Genomic DNA, 26,781 nt, shown 5'->3' with positions numbered 1-26,781 from the left:
TATTCCAGCAATAATATCACAGGCCATCACCTCCCCTATCTGCACCCTTAGCCAAGCTGGTTCAGTACAGCTACAACCCAGTAGTCTACCCAGCTTTGTGGAATACTACATAGATATATCCTGTCCACAAAAACAGGACAAATCCAATCTGGCTAATTACCTATCAATCTATTCCTGATCATTAGCCTAATGATGGGAAGGATCATTGATAGTGTGATCAAGAGCTCTTGCTCATCAATAACCAGCTCTAGACACTTAATTTAGGTCCTGCAGAGCTACCCATGACCTCATTTACAGCCTTGGTTCAAATATGAACTCCAGAGGGAAGGCAAGGGTGACTTGATGTCGATGCCACCTACAACTGAGTATTACATCAATATGTGCATGTGGAGCGGGGTTGGGGGGGAAGTGAAGGAGAAGATTATCTGCTGGTTGGAGTCATAGTTAAAAAAGAATATGGCTGTGGTGGTCAGAGATCAGTCATCTCAGTTCCACAGCATCATGCGAGAGTCCCTCAACTTATTGCCCTAAGTCCAACCATTTGTTAATGACCCTGCACAATGTTTAGCACATTCTCACCTCTTCAGATACTGAAGCAATCCATGGTTGTATGTAGTACCTCCTGCACAACATTCAGGCTTGGGCTGACAAGTGGCAAATAACATTCATGGCATGCAAGTGCTAGGCTATGACCATTTTCAATAAGAAAGAATCTACTTACCTTTCTCAGATGTTCAATGTCATTACTGAATCACTACTATTAACATTGACCAGAAGCTGAACTGGACTAGCCATATAAATTTGACTGTCTATAACAGAAGTTCAGTGGATAGAAAATCTGCAATTAGTAACCACCCTCTGGTTTCCAAATGCCTGTTCATCATCGATAAGGACAAGTATTATGGAATATTCTCCATTTGCCAAGGTGAGGGCAGCTCCAACAACATTCAAGAAGCACAACACCACCCAAGAAAAAAACAGCTTATTTGATTGGTACCTCATCCATCATCTTAAACATTCACTCCTTTCACCATTGGTGGTGTCAGTACAAAGCATCTGCAAGATGTGCTGCTGTCACTCAATGAGACTCCTCTAACAGTATCTTCTAAAAGCCTGACTTCTACTATCTAGAAGGGCAAGTTCAGCAACTGCATGAGTAAACCACCATGTATAGGTTCTTTCCTAAGCCATGTACTATTCTAATTTAGAACTACGTTGCTATTCCTTCCCTATTACTGGATCAGAATCATGGAACCCCCTCCCTAACTGCAACATGGATTTATCTACACCCCAAGGACAGCACTGCTTTAAAAAGGCATCTCAGAACCACCTTTGCAAGGGCAATAAATATCGATCTAGCTAGTGACACTGACATCCAAAGAACAAAGAGTAAAAGAAAGGCACAGTGGACTGCCACAAAGTGAACACATAACAACAACTGTATTGCTTGGATACCAGACTTTGGCCTTCCGAAATCCTCTGCATATGCTCAGGCAATAAACAGTTGTTTAAGGGAATGGAATCCATTTCAGCTGTGGTGCATCTCAAAGCTGGCACAGGTCTCCCTGAAACTAATGTATGTGCAGTCTTTGTTAGGGTTTAGGACAGAGGTGTAAATCAGGGTCCAATAACCAGGGTCTGACACTCTAGGGCGCTTTCTGTGCTTGGGTAATGCCACAGATGCCTGGGTCAAAAGAAAACCGAAACCCGTGATTCTGACCTTGACCCTAACCTTGATACTGGAACTATGAGAAAGTCTGCAATCTTTGGGAAACTGCTCACTCCATTTCCAGCTTGTTAGGAGAGAATACTCTTTTTGAATAGACAGTCAAACCCACCATCTCTGATGCAACAGCAACTACAGAGAATTGCTGCGAATAACTCCACATTTAATCTGGAAGGTGCAAGATGGATAAAAGATTTTGGCTTTGGTCCTGTATCAAACCAGCATTATTCTGCTTAGTTCTAAACAAAAAAAGGCTGCAGATACTGGAATCCAAAATAGACAGGCAGGAGGTTGGAAGAACACAGCAAGCCAGGCAGCATCAAGAGATGGAGAAGTCGATGTTTCGAGTGTAATCCTTCTTCAGTACTGGGGGAGGATGTAGGGGGAGCTGCGGACAAAGAGGGTGGTAGGGTCAGTGTGGTGAAGTGGAGACAGGTGAAGAAGATAGAGGGTACGACCTGGTTGGTCAATGGGAGGAATGAATCCGGTCGGTGGCAGGGAGGAGTGGAAGGGAGGGGTAGGGGCTGAGAAGGGAGTCGGGGATTGGGAAGGGAGGTTATTTGAACTTGGAGAACTCAATGTTGGGCCCTCCGGACTGTAGGCTGGCCAGACGGAAGATGAAGTGTTGTTTCTCCAGTTTGTGGTGTGATTTGTTGTGGCAATGGAGGAGGCTAAGGATGGTCATGTCAGAAAGGGAGTGAGAAGGGGAATTAAAATGGGTGGTGACTTGGAGGTCCGGTCATCCCCTGTGAGCCCTGCTGGGATGTTCAGCGAACCGTTTCCTAAGTTTACGTTCGGTCTCTCCTGATGAATGCAATATGAACAGTTTCTTCTTAATTTATTTGTATAGGGGATACAGGGATTGCTGGCGAGGTCAGTATTTATTGCCATTAGCTATTTGCACTGAAGAAGTTGATGGTTTAGCTGCCCTTTTGAACAGCTCCAGTCCTTAGGATGTAGGTACACACACAGTCCTGATAGGTAGGAATCTCTAGGATTTAGATCCAGCAGCAATAAAGGAATGGCAATATAGCCCCTGTGGTTTTGAGGAGTGTTCCCATTAATACGCTGATTTATCTTTCTCAATGATGGAGATTGAGATTTTGGAAGGTGCTGTCAAAGAGCCTTAACAGCATGTCTCTTTATTTAAGCAGCATTTAATTTCTGTGCTACCACAAGATTATTTAAAAATGACTCAATTCAACTCACCTTTTACTGTTAAGGAAGCTGTGGTTTGTTGGTCCCCAGAAACACAGGTATATTCACCTGAATCATCAGATTTTACGTCATGTACACATAAAATGTGTACACAACCTTCCTGTTTGATTTCATATTTCTCACTTTGAGAAATTGTTGTTAGTCCTTTCTTCCACACAACTGGAATATTGGCTTGTGAGAGTACACACGTTAAAGTTACTGATTCAACCTCATCCACTACCATGTTTTGAAGCAGTTGAGTAAAAGTTGCTGGAGTAGCTGGAAAAAAAAGACATGAAAGCATTCCTTCCCAAACATTTGTTTGGAACTGAGCATGGTATGAATTAAATGGCAGTCTACACTGAAGCTCACAATAATTTGTCCTTGGTGCATACCTTTCACCAATTGTCTGGAAACAGCAAATATAATATTAAATGGTGACCAAAAATGTCGATAATTTTTCTACAGTGTAAGCCGTTAATGAAACCTAAAGTAAATTATGTTCATTTAAATTATAAAACAGCACCTGTCAGGCTTGCAAATTATTCAATGTTAAAATGTTTTTGTGGAAGTGCTCCCTCAAACATGTGGAGAATGCACTTGCCAGTTATTTCTATTCATTTCCAAAATTAACCATTAACTATTACCTTTGACAGTAAGCTGTGCTGAAGATGTGTGCTTTCCAACTTTGAAGGTCACAGCTCCAGAGTCATCCTGTGTGACTTGCCTCAACATCAATGTGTGAATATTGCCACTCTTGATCGAAATTTCATTCATTTCATTATTCTGCAGTTCAATTCCTCCTAGAACCCATTGAACACCTCGTGTGTTCTCATGAGAGACTTTACATTCAAACAAAACTTCCCCACCTTCGACTACTTCCACGTTTTTCAAACCATCAACAATTGTTACATCTGGCTCTAAAAAAAAATGCATCATAGAACAATAAGTTTTTTTTTTGTATTTTAAACATTTCAGCCTCCGAATTCACTGAGTACAGAGAAAGGATAGAATCTGGAATAGAAGTATTTCTGCAGAGCATGAATCCTCATAAAATTCTGCAATGATACAACATATGGATTCTCTCTACATATCCTGTGTGGCGTCAGCTTCCATTTATGAGTTACATAAGAGACTAACCTCCCACCTCACCCCCCAGGGTCCTTAAGCATTTGTTTTAAGCTTTGTCGTTTTTTCCTAGCCTTCAAAATTAACACCAAAGGTATTATATGATATTTTCTGCTCTATTATTGTTGTTTCTAAGCTTTAACTCCATTTTTGCAAATATAAGTATTTCATTTTATATTTCAAAATATGTTTCCGAGTTGCTCAAAAACCTTTTTGCTGTGTCTTTCATTGAGGATTCTCATAGCTAGCTTTTGTAACCATGATGATAGCTATTTTAATCACTCAATTAGGTTTTCAATATTTTGTCTTCAAAGTAAAACAAAGGATTTGGAAAAGTAAGGAAATTTCCAGGAAATGTGTTTTTTTGTTTCATTGTCTGAATGTTGTCTGAATATCAACCTTTGTTTTGTTAAAGTAATTTATTTTAATTTGGAACGTTAGATCATATTTAGGTAATCATATATATTATAGAAACATTTTTCTTCCACAGAATAGCTTAACAAACAACCGCCTGTCCTTTCTGCATCTCAGATAAGAGGTTCAATTTTCACTTTGTATGTGTGAATGCATCATGGTGGGGAGGAGTCGCAGTGTGGGTTAATAGCTTTGAATTGGAATTTTAATCAAGGTGTCCCTTGACCAGTGAGCAATCAATTTTCCTTTCCAATCAAGCGCTGTGAGCAGGCTCTTGTGGCTTGACAGCTATCAAATGGGATCCAGCTAGAGTAAAAGGAGACTGTGCTTCAACATCAATCTGCCTTCTCAGACAGTTTTTTTAGATTAGATTACATTACAGATTAGATTACATTACATTACAGTGTGGAAACAGGCCCTTCGGCCAAAAAAGTCCACACTGACCCGCCGAAGCGCAACCCACCCATACCCCTACATTTACCCCTTTACCTAACACTACAGGCAATTTAGCATGGCCAATTCACCTGACCTGCACAGCTTTGGACTGTGGGAGGAAACCAGAGCACCCGGAGGAAACCCACACAGACACGGGGAGAACGTGCAAACTCCACACAATCAGTCGCCTGAGTCGGGAATTGAACCCAGGTCTCTGGCGCTGTGAGGCAGCAGTGCTAACCACTGTGCCACCGTGCCGCCCACAAATTTTTAAACAAATTAATTTAAAGAAGGCAAAATAGAACCAATTAAATGGGGTGGGTGGGTAGGTAAGCGGAGGACAGTCACTCCACAGGGTAGCACTGACCATACTTCAGTACAGGCATAGTCAGGTTTTCAGGTAGTGCCAGCAATCTGGCCTGCTACTGGTTGCCTGATTCTAGGCAGTTAAAAAGCCACCCACCCTCCCAAACAATTCACGAAACAAAGGGTTGACTGTAAAAGTCCAGCCTGCCTTCATTATTGAACCTTAACAAGGTTCTTATTGCACATAACTGATGCTTGCCATGAGGCTGGGTTGTCTTTTCGGGTCCTGAATGTGAGTTACCAAAATGGTTAATGTCAAGAACAGCGTGGAAAATTGTCAATTAGCCAGACCCATAATTTCTGAGCCCCATCTCTGTCCTTTCTTAGCCTTGGAAAGAACCAAAAATTCAAACAAGGAAACAATAGTTCTTTTTTGACCTGTTTGAATCAGAAAACTATAGTTCCTCATTTACCTGTCACAGTTAAGGCAGCAGTGGTCTGTTGATCACCAGAATCACATGTATATTCTCCAGCATCTTCCACCTTTAGATTATGAATTAACAACTCAACAATGAAACCTTCATATTTCATTTCATATTTGTCATTTGGTTGAAGCACCACAGATCCCTTTCTCCATTCTACTGAGGCATCAGATTTAGTAAGTTCACACTGCAATGTGGCAGTGTGGCCTTCTTCCACTTCGACATTCTGAAGCCATCGCTTGAAAAGTGCAGGCAAAACTGAAAAATATTGGGAGTATTATGGATATTTTAAAAGCAGAAAGAAATCATTATTAGTCAAATCACCAAAACAGAAAGTACTGGAGAATGTAAAGAGCGTTTGCCTCCGTCAAAAGTGTAAAGTACAAACATTTTCTAACACCTTTCAGTTCTGAAGAAGAAATACACAATTCAAAGTGTCAACTCTTTCTCTCTCCATGGATGCTGAGTTTTTTTGTGTTCGTTTCGAATATCCAATGAACGTTGACTTCTTTACCTTAACCAAGGTCAACCTTGATGGCTCTTTATACTAAGTATTAATTCAACCACTTGCAGGAAAAGAAGTCTGATGTGCCTAATTGGTGCATAATGTGCCTAATTGGTGCATAAATATAAACAGCCATTCATGCTACTTTGATTGTGATGCCGGCACACGAGAAGTTGTGAAACTTGAAAGGGATCAGAAAAGATTTACAAGGATGCTTCCAGGGTCGGAGGGTTTGAGCTAGAGAGAGAGGCTGAATAGGCTAGGGCTGTTTTCCCTGGAGCGTCAGAGGCTGAGGGGTGACCTTAAAGAGGCTTATACAATCATGAAAGGCATTGGTAGGGTAAATAGGCAAGGTCTTTTCCCTGGGATAGGTGAGTCCAGAACGAGAAAACATAAGTTTAGGGTTGGTGGGAGGGGAAAAATTTAAAAGGGACACAAGGAGCAATGTTTTCACACAGAGGGTGATGTGTGTATGGAAATAAGCTGCCAGAGGAATTGGTGGAAGCTGGGACAATTACAACATTTGAAAGACATCCAAATGGGTGTATGAATAGGAAGAGTTTAGAGGGTTATGGGCCAAGTGCTGGCAGGTGGGACTAGATTAGTTTAGGATGTCTGGTCGGCATGGACGAGTTGGACCAAAAGGTCTGTTTCGTACTGTATATCTCTACAACTCCCTGACTCTAAGAGAGTGAAATCTGATACTCAACAGAGCAGTAAAACTTGAGGAGACCTTCAGAGTACAATTTAGGTGGCGACTACCAGCTATGCCCACTACCTGTATCTACTACTTACTGAACTTTGTCTCTGGCAACTTTTCAAGACTGGCATGCTGGAAAGGTAGAAGTGCAATACTGAGTGAAGACCCACAGAGAAGTGAAACTCTGGCAACCAGAAATTCACTTGTGAACACCGATTTTTCTCTGCATCTGAATTTAGGATGTTTCTTGGGCTACAACATTAAAGGAAAAGTACGTGACCGATTAGTGGAGCTGCAGATGTAATCAAATGTTTTGCAATGTTCAGGAATCATGAGAGGTATTTTGCAGCTGTTTTAGAACATAGAATATTACAGTGCAGTACAGGCTCTTCGGCCCTTGATGTTATGCCGACCTGTGAAACACCAATTATGCGCTTCTAAATGCAATGTTTGGAATGAACAGGAGGGGTCCTTGCTGTTATTAGATTACTTACAGCGTGGAAACAGGCCCTTTGGCCCAACAAGTCCACACCGACCCGCTGAAGGGCAGCCCACCCAGACCCATTCCCCTAACACTACAGGCAATTTAGCATGGCCAATTCACCTAACCTGCACATTTTTGGATTGTGGGAGGAAACCAGAGCACCCAGAGAAAACTCACGCAAACAGGGGGGAGAACGTGCAAACTCCACACAGAGAGTCGCCTGAGTCAGGAATTGAACTCGGGTCTCTGGTGCTGTGAGGCAGCAGTGCTAACCACTGTGCCACTATGCCACCCATGCTATTGCACAAAATCAAATATATCACCTGTTTCTTGCACCAGAGTTAATTATGTTAGATTGTTCATTTTTTTCAGAGGACATAGAACGTTACAGTGCAGTACAGACCCTTTGGGCCTCAATGTTGCGCCGACCTGTGAAAATAATTTGATGCCCATCTAACCTACACTGATCCATGATTATTCATATGTATGTCCAATGCCCATTTAAATGCATTTAACGTCAGCAAGTCTACAATTGTTGCAGGCAGGCCATTCCATGCCCCTACTACTCTCTGAGTGAAGAAACAATCCCTAATATCTATCCTAAATCGATCATCCCTCAATTTAAAGCTATGTCCCCTTGTGTTAGCCTTCACCAACTAAGGGAAAAGGCTCTCACTGTCCACCCTAACTAACTCGCTGATTATCTTATATGTCTCGATCAAGTCACCTCGCAACCTTCTTCTCTCCAACGAAAACAGCCTCAGTTCCCTCAGCCTTTCCTCAAAAGACCTCCTTTCCATACCAGGCAACATCCTCGTAAATCTCGTCTGAACCTCCTCCAAAGCTTCCACATCCTTCCTATAATGCGGTGCAGAAATGCATGCGATACTCCAGGTGCGGTTTTACCAGTGTCTTGTACAGCTGAAGCATGACCTCGCTGCTCCAAAACTCAATCGCCCTACCGATAAACACCAAGACACCATACGCCTTCTTAACAACCCTTATTAACCTGGGTGGCAACTTTCAGGGATTTATGCACCTGGACATCGAGAACTCTCTGTTCATCCACACTGCCAAGAATTCTACCTTTAGTCCAGTGCTCTCTATTCCTGTTATTTCTTCTGAAGTGATCTACCTCACACGTTTCCACATTAAATTCCATTTGCCACTTCTCAGCCCAGTTCTGCATCTTATCAATGTCCCTCTGTAACCCACAACATCCTTCGGCACCATCCACAACTCTGCCTACCTTAGTGTCATCCGCAAATTTACTAACCCATCCTTCCATACCCACACCAAGAAAATTAATAAAAATGACAAACATCAGGGGCCCCAAAACAGATCCTTGCAGCACACCACTGGTAACTGAGCTCCAAGATGAACATTTCCCATCAACAAATACCCTATGTCTTCTTTCAGCTAGCCAATTTCTGATCCAAACCGCTAAATCACCTTCAATCCTGAAACCCCATATTTTGTGTTATAATCTACCGTGTGAAATGTATCAAACGCCTTACTGAAGTCCACATACACCACATCAACTGCTTTATCTTCATCCACCTGTTTTGTAACCTTCTCAAAGAACTCAGTAAGATTAGTGAAGCACGACCTACCCTTCACAAAACCATGTTAACTATGCCTAATCAAATTATCCCTTTCCAGATGATTAAAAATCTGATCTTTTATAACCTTTTCCAACACCTTACCCACAACCGAAGTAAGGCTCACTGGCCTATTACTACCAGGGTTGTGCCGACTCCCCTTCTTAAACAAGGGAACAACATTTGTTATTCTCCAGTCTTCTGGCACTACTCCTGTCGACAATGATGACATAAAGATTGAAGCCAAAGGCTCTGCAATCTCCTCCCTGGCTTCCCAGAGAATCTGAGGATATATCCCATCCGGGCCAGGGGTCTTACCTGTTTTCAGATCATCCAGAATTGCTAAAACCTCTCTTTGTCAACCTCAATCCCATCTAATCTTGTAGCCTCTATCTCCGTATTCTCACCAACACTGCCCTTTTCCAATATGAAAACTGACAAAAAGTATTCATTAAATGCTTCCTCTATGTCTTTAGATTCAGTGTACAGCTTTCCACTACTACCTTTGATTGCCCATAATCTTACTCATGTCATTCTTTACTTATCAAGGACCCGCAGTATCTGTTCCTTGAATAAGCTCCACATTTCAAGTGTGTCCAACCCCTGCAGTTTCCTTCCCCATCCTATGCATCCTAAATCTTGCCTAATCGCATCATAACTGCCTTCCCCCCCCCCCCCCTTTATACCTCTTTCCTTAAAGTATATACCCATCCCTGCCCATTGCTGTTCTAAACGTAACCAGATTATGGTCACTATCGCCAAAGTGCTCACCTACCTCCAAATCTAACATCTGGCTGGGTTCATCCCCAGCACCAAATCCAATATGGCATCATCCCTTGTTGGCCTGTTTACATATTGTGTCAGAAAACCCTCCTGCACACGGTGAACAAAAACTGACCCATCTAGACTACTTGAACTATAGTATTCCCAGTCAATATTGGGGAAGTTAAAGACCCCCACAACAACTACCATGTTACTCTTGCTCCTATTGAGAATCATCTTTGCTATTCCTTCCTCTGCATCCCTGGAACAATTTGGAGGCCGAGAGAAAACTCCCAACCGGGTGACCTCTCCTTTCATGAACTTATTAAGATAGGCATCCAATCTAAGCAAATTTTGAAGAAGATAATTCTGCTTAAGTATATCAGGGGAGATCACAGAATCAGAGAATCCCTGCAAGCGGGCTATTCAGTCCATTGAGTTCACACCAACCCTCTGAAGAGCATCCCACCCAGGCGACCCTATTGCTGTAACCCTGCATTTCCCATGGCTAACCCACCTAGCCTGAAAATCCCTGAACACTACGGGCAATTAAGCACGTCCAGTCCATCTAACCTGTACATCTTCGGATTGTGGGAGGAAACCAGAGCACCTGGAGGAAATCCAAGCAGACGCTAGGAGAATGTGCAAACTCCACACAAGGCTGGAATTGAACCTAGGTCCCTGGCAGTGGGGCAGTAGTGCTAACCACTGAACCACCGTGCTGCCCCACAGATTGTTCCAGAGAACAAAGAACAAAGAAACTTTACAGCTTAGGAACAGGACCTTTGGCCCTCCAAGCCTGTGCCAATCCAAATCCACTGACTAATTCTATCGCCCAATTCCTAAGAATCCATATCCCTCTGCTCCCCACCTACTCATGCATCTGTCCAGATGCAACTTAAATGAATCTACAGTGCCTGCCTCTACTACCTCTGCTAGCAACGCATTTCAGGCGCCTACAACCCTCTGTGTAAAGTACTTTCCGCGTATATCCCCTTTAAACTTTTCTCCTCTCACCTTGAACACGTGACCTGTCAAGACTGAATCCTGGGAAAAAGCTTATCTCTATCCACCCTGTCTATATCCTTCATGATTTTGTAGACCTCAATCAGGTCACCTCTCAATCTCCTTTTTTCGAAAGAAAACAATCCTTACCTACTCAACCTCCCTTCATAGCTAGCACCTTCCATAATAGGCAATATCCTTGTAAACCTTCTCTGCACCATCTCCAAAGCGTCCACATCCTTTGGTAATGTGGCAACGAGAACTGTACACCGTATTCTAAGTGCAGCCAAAACAATGTCTTGTACAATTTTAACATGACCGGCTAGCTCTTATACTCAATAGCCCACCTGATGAAGGCAAGCATACCATATGCCTTCTTGACCACTCTATCCACCTGTGCGGCAATTTTCAGGGTACAATGGACCTGAACTCCCAGATCTCTCTGCTCATCAACTTTTCCCAAGGGTCTTATAGTATAGTACGCTCTAGAATTAGACCTTTCAAAATGCATCACCTCACATTTGCCCAGATTGAACTCCATCTGCCACTTCTCTGCCCAACTGTCCAGTCTATCTATATTCTCCTGTATTCTTTTGACAGTTCCCGATTGCTTTCTGCTACTCCACCAATCTTTGTGTCATCTGCAAACTTACTGGTCAGACCACCAATGCCCTCTTCCAGATCATTTTTCGTATACCACAAACAACAGTGACCCCAACACGGATCCCTGTGGAACATCACTGGTCACCTTTCTCCAGATCGAGAAACTCCCTTCAACTACTGCTCTGTCTCCTATTGCTCAACCAGTGCATTATCCACCTAGCTAGAACACCATGTGACTTCACTTTCTCCATTAGTTTACCATGGAGAACCTTATCAAATGCCTTACTAAAGTCCATGTATATGACATCTATAGCCCTTCCTTCATCTATCAACTTGGTCACTTCCTCAAAGAACTCTATTAAATTGGTAAGGCATGATTTACCCCGCACAAAACCACGTTGCCTTTCATTGATAAGCCCATTTTTTTTCCAAACATAAATAGATCCTATCCATCGGTACCTTCTCCAGCAACATTACCATCACTGACACCAGGCTCACTGGTCTGTAGTTACCTGGAATATCCTTATTACCCATCTTGAACAGGAGGGCATTAGCAACTCTCCAGTCCTCTGGCACTTCACCTGTGTTTAAGGATGCTCCAAAGATATCTGTCAGGGCCCCAGCTAATTCCTGTCTCACCTCCCCCAGCATCCTGGGATAGATCCCATCCGGTCCTGGGGATTTGTCCACCTTAATATCCTTTAGCCTACCCAGAGATTGTTGAAACTTTAACAAGCTATCATTGTAACTTTTAAGAGTCACTTCCATTAGAAGGTTACACTGGTTGCAGCAACATAAGTAATTACCAAAGCATCTATACAATGAACCTTAGGAATGGATTAGATGGAAGAACCTGAGTGACGATGGCTGGACACAGTTGTTTCAGTGAAGGCTGTTGCTAAACTGTAAATTTAATATCTGAATATTCTGGATAGTAATTTTTTGAGGCTTTGGAACCCAGAAATTGCCTCCAAATTGAGGTCCTGAGCCTTGGCTTCACTTGACGGAGAAGCAGAGCTCCAAAAGCTTGTGATTTCAAATAAACCTGTTGGACTATAGCCTGGTGTCATATGACTTCTGACTTTGAAGTAAAAGACAGAGCGTGTTAGGAAAGAGTTGTTTTTCAAACTGGAGTCCTGTGACCAGCAGTGTTCCACTGCTGCATACATTATTATTCATCATTTAAATGACTGATTTGGGTGAGAATTTAGAAGGTATGGTCAGAAGTTTGCAGATGACAGCAAGATTGGTGGTATAGTGGACAGTGAAGAAAGTTATCTGAAAATGCAACTAAATCTTGATCAACTGGGTCAATGGGCAGAGGGATGGCAGATGGAGTTTAATTTAGATATATACAAGGTATTGCCCTTTGGTAGGTCAAACCAGGGCAGGACTTACACAATCAATGGTAGGGCCCCTGGGGAATGTTACAGAACAAAGAAATCTAAGAGTACAGGTTCATAGCTCCTTGAAAGTGGAGTCACAGGTCGGCAAGGTGGTGAAGAATGCTTTCGGCACACTTGCTTTCATCTGTCAGAGCACTGAGTATAGGAGTTGAGACATTCTTTACATTGTACGTTGGTAAGGCCATGTTTGGAGTACTATGCATAGTACTGGTCAACTAATTACAGAAAGGACATTATGAAACTTAAAAAGAGTATAGTAAGGATTTATTAGGTTGCTATCTGGACTGGAAGGTTAGAGTTGTGAGGAGAGACCGGATTGGCTGGGACTTGTTTCCCTGGAGCTTAGGGGATTGACAGGTGACTTTGTAGAGGTTTATACAATCATAGATAAGATAGATAGCCAACAGCATTTCCCCATGTTAGGGAGTTCTAAAACTGGAGGGCACAGAGTCATAGTTAGTGTCATAGAGATGGAAACAGACCTTTTGGTTCAACTCGTCCATGCCAACCAGATATTCTAACCTAATCTCGTCCCATTTGCCAGCGCCTGGCCTATATCCCGCCAAAGCCTTCCTATTCATACACCCATCCAAATGCCTTTTAAATGCTACAATTGTACCAACCTCCACCACATCGTCTGGCAGCTCATTCCATACACGTACCACTCTCTGCATGAAAAGGTTGCCCCGTAGGTCCCTTTTATATCTTTCCCCTCTCACCCTGAACCTATGACCTCTAGTTCTGGACTCCCCCACCCCAAGGAAAAGACTTTGTCTATTTATCCGATCTATGCCCCTCATGACTTTATAAACCTCTGTAAGGTCATCCTTCAGCCTCTGATGTTCCAGGGAAAACAACCCCAGCCTATTCAGCCTATTCCTATAGCTCAAATCCTCCATCCCTGGCAACATCCTTGTAAATCTTTTCTGTACCCTTTCAAGTTTTACAACATCCTTCCGATAGGAAGGAGACCAGAATTGCACACAATATTTCAAAAGTGGCCTAACCAATGTCCTGTATAACTTGAACAAGACCTCCCAACTCCTATACTCAATACTCTGACCATTAAAGGAAAGCATACTAAACGCCTTCTTCACTATCCTATCTACCTGCAACTCCACTTTCAAGGAGCTATAAACCTGCACTCCAAGGTCTCTTTGTTCAGCTACACTCCCTAGGACCTTACCATTAAGTGTATAAGTCCTGCTATGATTTGCTTTTCCAAAATGCAGCACCTCGCATTATCCTCCATCTGCCACTCCTCAGCCCATTGACCCATCTGATCAAGATCCCATTGTATTCTGGGGTAATCTTCTTTGCTGTCCACTACACCAGTTTAAGATGAGAGGTACAAAAGGATCCAGAGGGCAATTTTTTCACACAGAGGTAGGCGGCAAGTACAATTTTGTCATTTAAGAAACATTTGGACAGGTATATGATGGGATACACATGGAGGAATATGGATCTAAATGAGACCATATTAATTGTGAAAACTGTATTCCTGATGAAGGGCTTTTGCCTGAAACGTCGATTTTACTGCTCCTCGGATGCTGCCTGAACTGCTGTGCTTTTCCAGCACCACTCTAAACTAGACTCTGGTTTCCAGCATCTGCAGTCATTGTTTTTAACCTAATTGTGCAAGCTGGGTGGCATGGACTGTTTGGGGCGAAGTACCTGTTTCCATGCGGAAACCTCGATGACTCTATATTACTTTTATGTTTCTCCCAGATATCTGCTATGAGAGCAGTCTGTGATCACTTAGAGAGTTGTTTATTTAAAGAGCTTTATGGACACTTGGCTACAATCCAACTGCTAGTCATTTTCCAGCCTCATTCCTGATGAAGGGCTTATGCCCGAAACATCGATTCTCCTGCTCTTCGGATGCTGTCTGACCTGCTGTGCTATTTCAGCACCACAGTCCCAACTCTGGTCTCCAGCATCTGCAGTCCTCACTTTCTTGCTAGTAACTTTACAAATGCTTGACTCTCTTTACACAGCTTGTTTAAAGAATGTATATATTCGAGGTTTATGGGTTATTTAACAACTTCCAATTTATAATAGGATTTATAAATACTGTTCGTAAACTATGAGGATGGTAAAGGTGAAGGGCTGTGACAGTTGAGGGGGGATATAAATTTACAAAGGTTGTCAGCATTTCTCAAAACAGTTGAACCTTTGCCCACTTAACTTGTTAGCCTAATTCCATCACTGCCTGAAGCAGCCTGGAGAAAGAGGTAAGGTTGTGTTGGGAAGTTGCATCTCCCAATTCCCATCACCAAGATTAAAATCCAGCCCAGGAGTGGGACAGGTTATTTTTGTTCGGCTGCTATCAAATGAACTGTATTCAGCCACAACACAAAAGTGAACATGGCACAATACTAAAAATGGCCTCCATCGCTTATGTGACAGACTGAAGCAACATAATTAATTTTTCTACCAAAGCCAATGATAAAGATCTTCCTTTATACCAGCCTGTCACTTGTGATAGCTCATAGGCTAAAGTTTTGTCTTCTCTGCACACATAGCAATCTTAATAGTCCACTTGAATGCTCTGTTCAATCATTGTTACCTATTAGAAACACTTTATCAACAGCTGGAGGGGCAGTTGAGATGTGGTGATAGTATCCCTATCTCTGAGTCAGGCTACCTGAGTTCAAGGCCTACATGCTCTAGAGGTGTGTGATAACATCTCTGAACAGGTTGATTAGAAAATATCTAGCAACTGTTGGCTTTTAGTCACTATTTGCACATATAAATTGCTTCACTAACAAGTATAAGACACTAATTTGGCCTCAGCTGGAGTATTGCGTCCAGTTCTGGTGCTGCACTTTGGAAGAAACTTAAAGGCATTGGAAAGAGTCCAAAAGAAGTTGGTTGCAGGGATGAGGATTTTCAGTAAACAGAGAATTTGGGAGTGTTTTCCTCAGAGAAGAAAAAGACTGAAAAGAAACCTGATTTAAGTATTCAAAATCGTGATAACTCTGAACAGAGTAATTTGGGAGAAAATGTTCACACTTTTTAAGGATTGAGAACAAGAGGGCACAGATTTTAAGTAAATAGTAAAATAGGCAAAAGTGAAATAAGAAAAAAACTTTTTCACAAAGTGGTTAAGGTTTGGAATGCAAGAGTTGAGAGTGTGATAGGAGGAGTTCCTCAGGATAGTTTCCATGCCATCTTCAGCTACTTCATTAATTAATAAAAGCAAATTACTGCGGATGCTGGAATCTGAAACCAAAAGAGAAAATGCTGGAAAATCTCAGCAGGTCTGGCAGCATCTGTAAGGAGAGAAAAGAGCTGACGTTTCGAGTCTAACTGACCCTTTGTCAAAGCCTGACTGCTGTGCTTTTCCAGCACCATTCTGATCTAAACTCTGGTTTCCAGCATCTGCAGTCCTCACTTTTGCCTAGAAACTGAACTGGACCAGTCATATGAATACAGTGGCTCCAAGAGCAGATCACTGGCATGGAATCATACATTAATTCATTTCCTGACTACCCAAAGCATGTCAAAAGGCACAAGTCAACAGTATGATGGACGACTCCTCACTTGGCTGGATGAATACAGCTCCAACCACATTTAAGAAGTGTGACACTATTCAGGACAAAGCTACTCGCTTGTTTGACAGCACACCCACAAACATTCACTGCCTCTTCGTCCACAGTGGCAACCGTGTGTATCATCTAGAAGAAGCACTGCAGACATTGGTCAAGGCACTATGGACAGTACCTTCCAATCCACAACACTACCTCATAGAAAGAGTACAGTACAGGAGGAGTTAAATGGGATTTTACATGCTTGCAAAATCCCTTATAACCTACTTATATACACTGCCATTGGGTCAAAAATCCTAGAACTCCTCCCTAACAGCATTATGAGATATTTTCAACTACCTATTCAGAGATGTTATTACACACTTTGGAGCAGGTGGGACTTGAACTCAGGCCTTCAGAGGTTAGAACACTCCCACGGAACCTTAAGAGCCCTAATAGCATTTCTAGATGTATCTACACCAAATTAAATCAGCTGTTCAAGAATGCAGCTCACCATCAACGTCTCAGGGCAATTTTGGATAGGTAATAAATTCTGGCCCAGCCACCTGATGATTTCTTTCTTAAAACTTACTAATGTATTATAATAGCTCGTAATATAAAAGGAGATTCCAAGAATAGTTTTTAGATAAATAAAAGCTAAGAGAGAGGCAAGAGTGGACATTTGACTGCTGGAAAATGAAGCTTGAGAAGTAGTAATAAGGAATAAAGGAATGGCAGAGGAACTAAATAGATAGTTTGCATCAGTTTTCACAGTGGAAGACACCAGCAGCATACCAGAACTTAAAGACAGTTGGGGGCAGAGGTTAGTGTAGTAGTGATCATGAAGGAGAAGATGCTACGGAAGCTGAAAGGTCTGTCGGTGGATAAATCATCAAGACTGGATGTATTACACCCCGGAGTTCAGAAGGAAATAGCTGAGGAGATTGCGGAGGCATTGGTGGAGATCTTTCAGGAATCACTGGAGATGGGGGGATCCCACAGGATTGGAAAATAGTTCATGTAACATTTTTGTTTAGAAAGTGAGGGTGACAGAAGGGGGTAAATTATAGACCGGTTAGCCTACCTTCAGTTGTTGGCAAGGTTTTAGAGTCCGCTATTAAAGATGAGATTGCAGAGTACTTGGAAGTGCATAGTAAAATAGGGCTGAATCAGCACGGCTTCGTCATGGGGAGGTCAGGCCTGACAAATCTGCTAGAATTCTTTGAAGAGGTAACAAGCAAGTTAGACAAAGGAGAGCCAGTGCACATGATCTATTTGGATTCCCAGAAGCTCTTTGATAAGATGCTACTTGGGAGGCTACTGAATAAGATAATAGCCCATGGTGTTAGTGGCAAGGTACTGGCATGGACAGAGAATTGGCAGACTGGCAGAGAGTGGGGATAAGGGGGCCTTTTTCAGGATGGCAGCTGGTGACGAGTGAAACTCCACAAGGGTCCATGTTGGAACTACAACTATTCACATTATACATTAACGATCTGGACCAAAGAACTGAGGGCATTGTTGCTGCATTTGCAGATGACACAAAGGTAGTTGGAGGGGTAGGAAGTTTAAGGAAGCAGGCAGGCAGCATGAGGACAAGGATAGGCTAGAAAAGTAGGCAAAGAAGTGGCAGATGGCATGCAATGTGTGAAAGTGTGAGCTTATACACTTTGATAGAATGAATAGAGCTGTAGACTATTGTCTAAATAGGGAATTGCTTTGGAAATCTGAAGCACAAAGAGACTTAGGAAATCTTGTTCAGGATTCTCTTAAGGTTAACACGTGTGTTCACTTGGCAATTAGAAAAGCAAATGCAATGTAAGCATTCATTTCAAGACGGCTACAATTTAAGAGCAGAAATGTACTGCTGAGGCTGTATATGGTTCTGGTCAGACATATTTGGAATGCTGTGAGCGGTTTTAGGCTCCATATCGAAGGAAAGATGCGTTGCTGTTAACAAGTGGTTTACAAGAATGATCCTGGGGGTGAAGGGTTTGTCATATAAGGAGCTGTTGAGGACCTTGGTCTGTACTTCATTGGGTTTAGAAGGATGAGGGGGTCGGTCTCACTGAAACTTGTAGAATATAGAGAAGTGTGGATAAGTGAACATGCAGAAGGGTTTCCGCTTGTACGATAAACAAGCCTCAGCCTCAGAGTGAAGAGATGACCCTTTACAAATGAGATGAGGAGGAGCTTCTTCAGCCAGGAAGTGGAACTCATTGGCGCAGAAGGCTATGGAGGCCAAGTCAATGACTGTATTTAAGACAGAGGCAGATAGGTTCTTGATTGGTAAGGGGGTCAAGGGTTACAGAAGGCAGAAGAATGGGGTTGAGAAACATATCAGCCATGATCAAATGGGGGAGCAGACTCAATGGGCCAAATGGCCTAATTCTGCTCCTATGTTTTACAGTCATCTGTAATAGGCATTCTAACAAAAATAAACTTTAAGAGATATTTTGTGAGTCAATAAAGTGGGGCACTGGAAAAGGCACAGCAAGTCAGGAAGCATCTGAGATGTAAGAGTCAACATTTCAGGTATAACCCTTCATGAGTCCTGATGAATGGTTATGGCTGAAACGTCAACTCTCTTGCTCCTCAGATGCTGCCTGACCAACTGTGCCTTTTCCAGCACCACACTTTATCGACTCAAGATCTTCTGTGAATGAAGTATTCATTCTGGGGCATGATATAGTTCTCACAGGGAATTATAACAACAGGATAAAACCATAAGAAAAAGGAACAGTTCTTCGACTCCCTCCGCCATTCAAAAGGATCATTGCTGATCTGACATGCCTCGCATCCACTTTTCTGCATTTTCACCATAACGCTTGATTCCCTGCTGATCAAGAATCTATGTCTCAAGCTTAAATATACACAAGGTCTCTGCCACCACAGCTCTCTTGTTGCAAGGAATTGTAAACAATCCTCTGGGAGAAGAAACTCCTCCTTATTTTAGTCCTAAATTAGCAACTCTTCATTCTGAGACTATGTCCTCTGGTCCAAGACTCTCCCATGTCGAGAAACGTCCTTTCAGCATTTACCTGTCAGGGTCCTTGAGAATTCGATATGTTTCAAGTTGAAGCTGCTTTGGAAACCTGAACTTGGATTTTGTTATCTGGAGCTATAGGTTGTGATGTTAGAGACTCCAATATATTTTCCATCACATGGTTGACCAGAAATCCTTAAAATTCTTATTGCTTGCTATTGTACAGATTGTTGTTGAAAATGTGTTGCTGGAAAAGCGCAGCAGGTCAGGCAGCATCCAGGGAACAGGAGAATCGACGTTTCGGGCATAAGCCCTTCTTCATTGTACAGAATGTTGTTTGGCTGCACTGTGAACATACCTTCCTTCACCAGCAATTCCCCAGGTTGGGCTTGAACCTCAAACATCAAGCTTAGTACCACTGTGTCTCAAGATGTCCTCTTCAATGTATACACTCATGTGCCCAATTGTTTTCTTTATTAATTTATTAACCTACCTTTCACAGCTACAAAAGCTGTAGTTCGCTGATCCTCAAATGAACAAGAATACTCTCCTCCATCTTCTGATTTCATGTCATGAATCTGTAAAATTTGTACAAGACCATCCTGTTTCATTTCATACTTCTCATTTGGAAAGATCAACAATGTTCCTTTCCTCCAGGTAACCGGCACATTAGGTTTTGATAATTCACAGAATAAGGTGCCTGTGTCATACTCCTTCACTTCTATGTTCTGTAGTTCTTTTTGCAATATTACAGGCGCAGCTGAAATAAAGCCAAATACACTTAATTGATCAGACCTTTTACAAAATTTCAATCTTTCATTTACAAGGAGTAACAAACATGAAAGAAAAAAAATCATTGTCATTTTCAAATAATCTTATCACAAATACAGATTTAAGTCACACAGAATCCATTATCACCAAGGGACATCCAGCAATCAATCTGTATGCACTTCCAGGACTGAATTAATTGAATCCTCCGTTTTATGGAAACTGGATGGCCACCTAAAGCAACAATCTTACATATGTTATTGAAGAACCCTAGCATCCATTCTAGGACCAATTCAGTAAATTTGTTAGCAACAAGTTGGGCTAACAAAAGGGGATACTTCAGTTGCCAATATTGAGTTAGTTGTGGCTTTCAATAAAAAGTAATATTGTTTCAAATGCAAGCCTTTATAAGGCAATAACATTTTAACATTTAAGGTAAAACAATCCAGAATGGCGGATTGTGATCATGGTAATTCTGCCAGGAGACAACCCAATTTGATTTGTAAATGAAACCTACTGACATACAAGTTTACACATAACAGGTGCAGATGTTTTGGTAAAGATGCAGATACATAAAGGAATATTTTTTAAAAACTCATTACACATCACCAAATTCAGATTTTGACTGTCCCCTCATGGGCTCTAACACAAGCTCCTCCAAACAAAAAAAATCTCACAGACGTTACACAAATTCCTTTTCTTGAGATCCTCTATCAACCTGATTTTGCCAGTTCACCTGCGTATTGAAATTCACCATGATTATTGCAAAAAGGAACATAGAAAAAGCTACTGCTATGAAAATCAGATGAAGTGACTTTTTATGTTGGCCAAAGTGCAGGATGCTGGTAAGACATAGTTCTCTGTTCAAAGTGATGGGTCTGATTGAAGATTTAAAGAACAGGGAATTGTAAGAGCTGTTCTTGATGCCAGAAGATACTAAAACTTTGGGACTCTCCCTGAAATGAGTGATGGGAGACTGTAAAAAAGCTGGGAGAACTTTGGATTTTAATGTTCAAGGCTACATATTTCCTGGGAGCTAGGTGAAAAATAACTAATGAACAAGTATCTTTTCTGTAGTTCAATATATTAGTTGACTGTAATGTAATGTTTCGCCAATGATGTGAGTTTTTTTGTCACAGTAAAAGGTCTCATAGAAATATAGAAAAAAGGAGTAGAAGGTTTTTAACCCTTCCAGTCTGCTGCACCATTCATAAAGTCATGGTGGGAAAGTTGCTGGAGAAGGTACTGAGGGATAAAATCTATTTATATTTAGAACAGAATGGGCTTATCAGTGGTAAGCAACATGGTTTTGTGTGGGGTAGATCGTGCCTTACCAACTTAATAGAGCTCTTTGAGGAAGTGACCAAGTTGATAGATGAAGGATGTATATGTAGATGTCATATACATGGACTTTAGTAAGGTATTTGATAAGGTTCCCCATGGTAAACTAATGGAGAAAGTGAAGAGACATGGTGTGCAAGGTGTTACCACTTCCTCTGGCAGCTCATTCCATACGTGTACCACCCTCTAATTGAAAAGGTTGTCCCTTAGGTCCCTTTTATATCTTTCCCCTCTCACCCTAAACCTATGCCCTCTACTTCTGGACTCCCCCACCCCACGGAAAAGACTTTGTCTATTTATCTTATCCATGCCCCTCATTATTTTATAAACCTCTGTAAAGGTCACGCCTGAGCCTCTGACGCTCCAAGGAAAACAGTGCCAGCCTATTCAATCTCTCCCTATAGCTCCAATCCTCCAACCCTGGCAACATCCATGTCAATCTTTTCTGAACTCTTTCAAGTTTCACAAGCTTTTGATAAGGAAGGAGACCAGAATTGCATGCAATATTCCAAAAGTGGCCTAACCAATGTCCTACAGTATGACCTTCCAACTCCTTTACTCCAATGCTCAATACTCTAACCAATAAAGGAAAGCATACCAAATGCCTTCTTCACTATCCTATCTATTTGCGGCTCTACTTTCAAGGAGCTACAAACCAGCACTCAATAAGTTCATAGCTCATCATCCAGCTCAGTATCCTCTTCCTGTTTTCTCTTCATACCCTTTAATCCATATAGCCCTTCATTGCTAACATTGCTACCTGCTTCTTGAAAATATTCAATGTTTTGGCCTCAACTGCTCTTTCTGGCAGAAAACTCCACAGACTCATCACTCTGAATAAATGAATTTCTCATCTCATTTTTATGGCCTACCCTTTATCCTTAGACTTTGACCCCTGGTTCTGGACTCCCCAGTCATTGGGAACATTGTGCCCATACTCTGTCTAGTCCATAGGTTTCTATGAGATTCCCCTCATTCTCCTAAGAGTTTCAACTGATGCAGTTTATCTTCATATGTTAGTCCTGCCATCCCAGGAATAAGTCTGATAAATCTTCATTGATCTCTCTTCATAGCCAGAACAGTCTTCTTCAGACAAGGAGACTAAAACTGCACACAATACTTCAGGTGTGGTCTCACCAAAGCTTTGTACAACTGCAGCAAGACATCCCTGCTCCTATGCCCAAATCCTTGTGTTATGAAGGTTAACATATCACTTGCTGTTTTCCCTATATGCTGAAGCATCTCTCCACCTTCCTCACAGGTCACCCTCCTGCCCAGCTTCATGTCATCTGCAAACTTGGCAGTATCACATACAGTTCCCTTACTTGGGATTTAAGCACTGAGCCCAGCAATACCCCACTAGTTATTGCCTAAAAAGACCTCTTTATTCTTCTTCTTTGTTTCCTGTTAGCCAACCAGTTTAGAACGCTATCCCCAGTCCCATGCACATTATTTTTACATGTTAAACTCATTTGTGGGATCCTATCAAACACTTTCTGAAAGTCCTAGTAAACCGTATCCAATGGCTCCCCCTTATCAACTTGACCAGTTACATCTATGAAAAATTCTAGTAGATTTGTTAAGCATGATTTCCCTATCAAAACTCCATGCTACCTCTGCCCAATCCTGTCACTGTTTGATAAATGCTCTACCATTAAATCTTTTAGAATGAAGTCTAGCATTTTTCTGACTATCAATGTCAGGCAAACCGGTCTATAATTCTGTGTTTTCTCTCTACTTACTTTTTTAAATACTGGGGTTATTTTAGATACTCGCCAAACCACAAGATCTGTTCCAGTGTCTGTATAGAACCTTGAAATATGACCAATGCATCCAATATTTCTAAAGTCATTTTCTCAAATACTACATCTCCTTACTAATACTGATTTCCTTCAACTATCCCCTCCTTGTATTCTCCAACACTTCAGGACATTATTTGTGTCCTGTTTTGTGAAGTCAGAACCAAAATATGTATATAATTGGTCTGGCATTTCCTTATTCCCCATTATAACTTCCCTTCTTTCTGATTGGAAGTGACTTAGATTGGTCTTCACCAATCTTTCTCTCTTCACTTTCCTATAGTAGTTTCTACAATCAGTTGTATGTTCCCTGCAAGCTTCTCTCATAATCTGTTTTGCCCTTCGTAATTAATCCCTTTATCCTCCTTTGCTAAAATCTAAACTGCTCCCAGTCTTCAGATCTGCTGCTTTTTTTGGCCAATCTGTATGCTCCTACCTTGGATCTAATACCCTTAACATCATTTCTTAGCCATGATTAGGCCACTTATCCCATTTTATTTTTGTTCCAGACAGGAATGAACAATTGTTGAACAGGAGCAAATATATCTTTTCACACTTAATTGAATTTTTTTAAAGTGAGCTATTCTCTAGAACAGCTGATTCTGGTTTCCACTGAGTGCAAAACTATAGTTGCAAGTTTAAAAGTATCTTCATTTTTAAATACAATCACATTCTTTGTTCTTCTACAGTGGCAATGTCTGGCTCTCATAATGCAAGAAAGGCGTCAGAAGATTTTTATATTTTATTTCTGCAATTCACCTGAGCAAGTTATCATCCTAGTCAGATTGTTTGTATCAAATTCATTCTTGTGCTATTTTAATGCATTCTTTAATTAGTTTCCTTTAAAACATGGTAAAGTTGACAGAAATGTATTAATATATTCATTTCTGACAACAAATTTCATCAAACTCAAGAGGCAGGTAGACGTTCTTTATGATTTATAATGCAAGTCCGCCTAGTGCAGCACGATGTAAAATGTTATGAACTAAACTAAAATTAAATCATTTGAATAAGACAGGACAACGCAGTCACAGATAACGCTCAAATGACAGCTTTATGTTCTATTTCTAATGATTTTGCCAGAACAACAAGCATGAAATACATGAAATGATCAAAAGCAGATAAATTAAAATTGCTTAAAGATGAAAATGGGGTGAAAAGAACCAAACTTTCGAAGAATTAAGGCAAAAGCAACACCAAAGAAGTAGCAAGGATCACAATTTATGATATATCTCTACTAAATGGTAACATTTCATACCATTAACTTTCAAGTAGCCAGTAGTCTGTTGGTCCCCAGAATCACAGGTATATTGACCGGTATCTTCCACATTCACATTGTGAATTGATAGTTGAACAATGGCACCATCTTGTTTCATTTCATATTTGTTGCTAGGATGTAGCATTAGAGACCCCTTTCTCCATTCTACTGGAGCACCAGGCTTAGTAAGCTCGCAATGCAGTGTGACAACATTACCTTCTTCTGCTTCTTCATTTTGCAGTTCTTGTCTGAACAGCACAGGTAAGGCTACATATTTTGGAAAAACATTTATAGCCAGTATCAGAATATCAATTTTAAACAATTTGGTTTTACTTAAATTAAGAACTGCTGGAAACAACTGCTAAAATATTCTTTTTAAAATACAAGTCATTGGTTGTGGATTTTCACAAGGAACAACCATCTGCAATCTTCCATTTGTCTTAGGACTGTAACAAACTCTTAATATACTTAGCCTCATAAAGATTGCTTTTTATCACATTCTTGTGACACCACCTCAACACTGTTGACTTTCAAGTAATCTTGAAGGTGTAGACTACAATTATATAAGCCACTACCATATCCTTGTTGTTTGATCAAAAATCTTTATTCCTGTATATTAAAATCATTCCCATCATGTGAGCTGAGTCTGGTTTTGAGTTATCATCTATTCAATACTCCATCACTACTCCCAATTTAATGCATTTATCTAGGTTATACCAGGCCCACTAAACTCCAGATAGCACAGACAGCTACATTTAACAAATTGAACCACTCACAACAAATAAAAATATACAATCATTTGTTACCAATGTATTAGTAAACAAATAATCTACAAGAAGCTAAAAACTGATTGGAGGGAAATAGTTTTAAAAATCTTGACGAACAAAAATAATTTATGCAATTATGTACAGTGGTTGAATGATAATAGTAACTTTCAAAGACAAAGGATGGATTCCAATATGAATTTCTTCCATTTTACCTTTCACATTTAGAGAAGCAGTGGTTTGTCTTTCGCCTGAATCACATGTGTATTCACCAGCATCTTCTGGTTCCACATCATGAATGAACAATTCTACAATGGGGCCCCAATTCTTCATTTCATATTTTCCACATGGCAAGAGCACTACAGATCCTTTCCGCCATTCTACTGCAGCATCAGGTTTAGTAATTTCACAGTGAAACTTAGCTATGCCACCTTCTTCTGCCTCCACATTCTGAAGCACTTGTTTGAAAAGCACCGGCAAGACTGAGAAATTAAATTTAAAGTTTATTAGAACACTGATTTGTCTCTTACATTTAAAAATGATTTTTATTGGACACAAAATACATTCTGATTTCACTTTTTCTCTGGCTATCTTGGAAATGTACTCTTTGAATAAGAACATTGAAATGGAATAGGCAATTTAACCCCTTAAGTGTGTCATCTACTCAATATTATCATGACTGAAATGCTTACCTCCATTCAGCTTCTGTTGCTTTGTATCCTTTAACATTTTTGTTAACAAATATCTTTTCATGTAGTATACAAAATTACCGACTGACTGAGTATAACTGTTGCTTGAGGACTATTCTATACATCATTTACATGTGAAAATGTTTCCTATCTTCATTTCTGAAAGTTCTGGTTATATAACGACAGTATAATGGTGGCTGAAAGAACTTTTGATGAGGACTCGTTTACTGAGGTGGCATGGGCTGAGGTTATAAACAGGACAGGAGAGGTCACACTGCTGGCAGTTTTTTATAGGCCTCCGCAAAGTTCCAGGGATGTAGAGGAAGAATTGGCAAAACAATTCTGGGCAGGAATGAAAGGAACAGGGTGGTCATTATAGGGGACTTTAACTTCCCCACCATTGACTGGAAATGCTATAGCTCTAGTATGTCGGGTGGATCAGTTTTTGTCCAATGTATGCAGGAGGGTTTCCTGACACAGTATGTCAAAGGAAAAAGTGAGGACTGCAGATGCTGGAGATCAGAGCTTAAAAATGTGTTGCTGGAAAAGCGCAGCAGGTCAGGCAGCATCCAGGGAACAGGGGAACCAACGTTTCGGGCATAAGCCCTTCTTCAGGAATGAGGAGGGTGTGCCAAGCAGGCTAAGATAAAAGGTAGGGAGGAGGGACTTGGGGGAGGTGCGTTGGGAATGCGATAGGTGGAAGGAGGTTAAGGTGAGGGTGATAGGCTGGAGAGGGAGTGGGGGCGGAGAGGTCGGGAAGAAGATTGCAGGTCAAGAAGGGGTGCTGAGTCCGAGGGTTGGGACTGAGATAAGATGGGGGAGGGGAAATGAGGAAGCTGGAGAAACTTGCATTCATCCCTTGTGGTTGGAGGGTTCCTAGGCGGAAGATGAG

General features: G+C 41.3%; 1 protein-coding gene across 1 annotated transcript in view; it reads right to left on the bottom strand.

Annotated features, from left to right (window-relative positions):
- Positions 1-26,781, bottom strand: part of LOC122550328 (obscurin-like) — a 784,231-nt gene that overhangs the window by 320,781 nt on the left and 436,669 nt on the right. Inside the window, exons 47-52 of the mRNA XM_043691054.1 lie at positions 25,416-25,682; positions 24,437-24,703; positions 19,764-20,030; positions 5,680-5,946; positions 3,571-3,843; positions 2,943-3,202 (exon numbers count right to left, since the gene is read on the bottom strand). Coding sequence (XP_043546989.1) covers positions 2,943-3,202; positions 3,571-3,843; positions 5,680-5,946; positions 19,764-20,030; positions 24,437-24,703; positions 25,416-25,682 — 1,601 coding nt within the window. The remainder of the gene's footprint in view (positions 1-2,942; positions 3,203-3,570; positions 3,844-5,679; positions 5,947-19,763; positions 20,031-24,436; positions 24,704-25,415; positions 25,683-26,781) is intronic.

The sequence above is a fragment of the Chiloscyllium plagiosum genome, chromosome 5, assembly GCF_004010195.1.
Source record: "Chiloscyllium plagiosum isolate BGI_BamShark_2017 chromosome 5, ASM401019v2, whole genome shotgun sequence".
Taxonomy (NCBI): domain Eukaryota; kingdom Metazoa; phylum Chordata; class Chondrichthyes; order Orectolobiformes; family Hemiscylliidae; genus Chiloscyllium; species Chiloscyllium plagiosum.
Note: the sequence above shows the minus strand (reverse complement) of the source record. Positions and strands in the feature narration are given on the sequence as shown.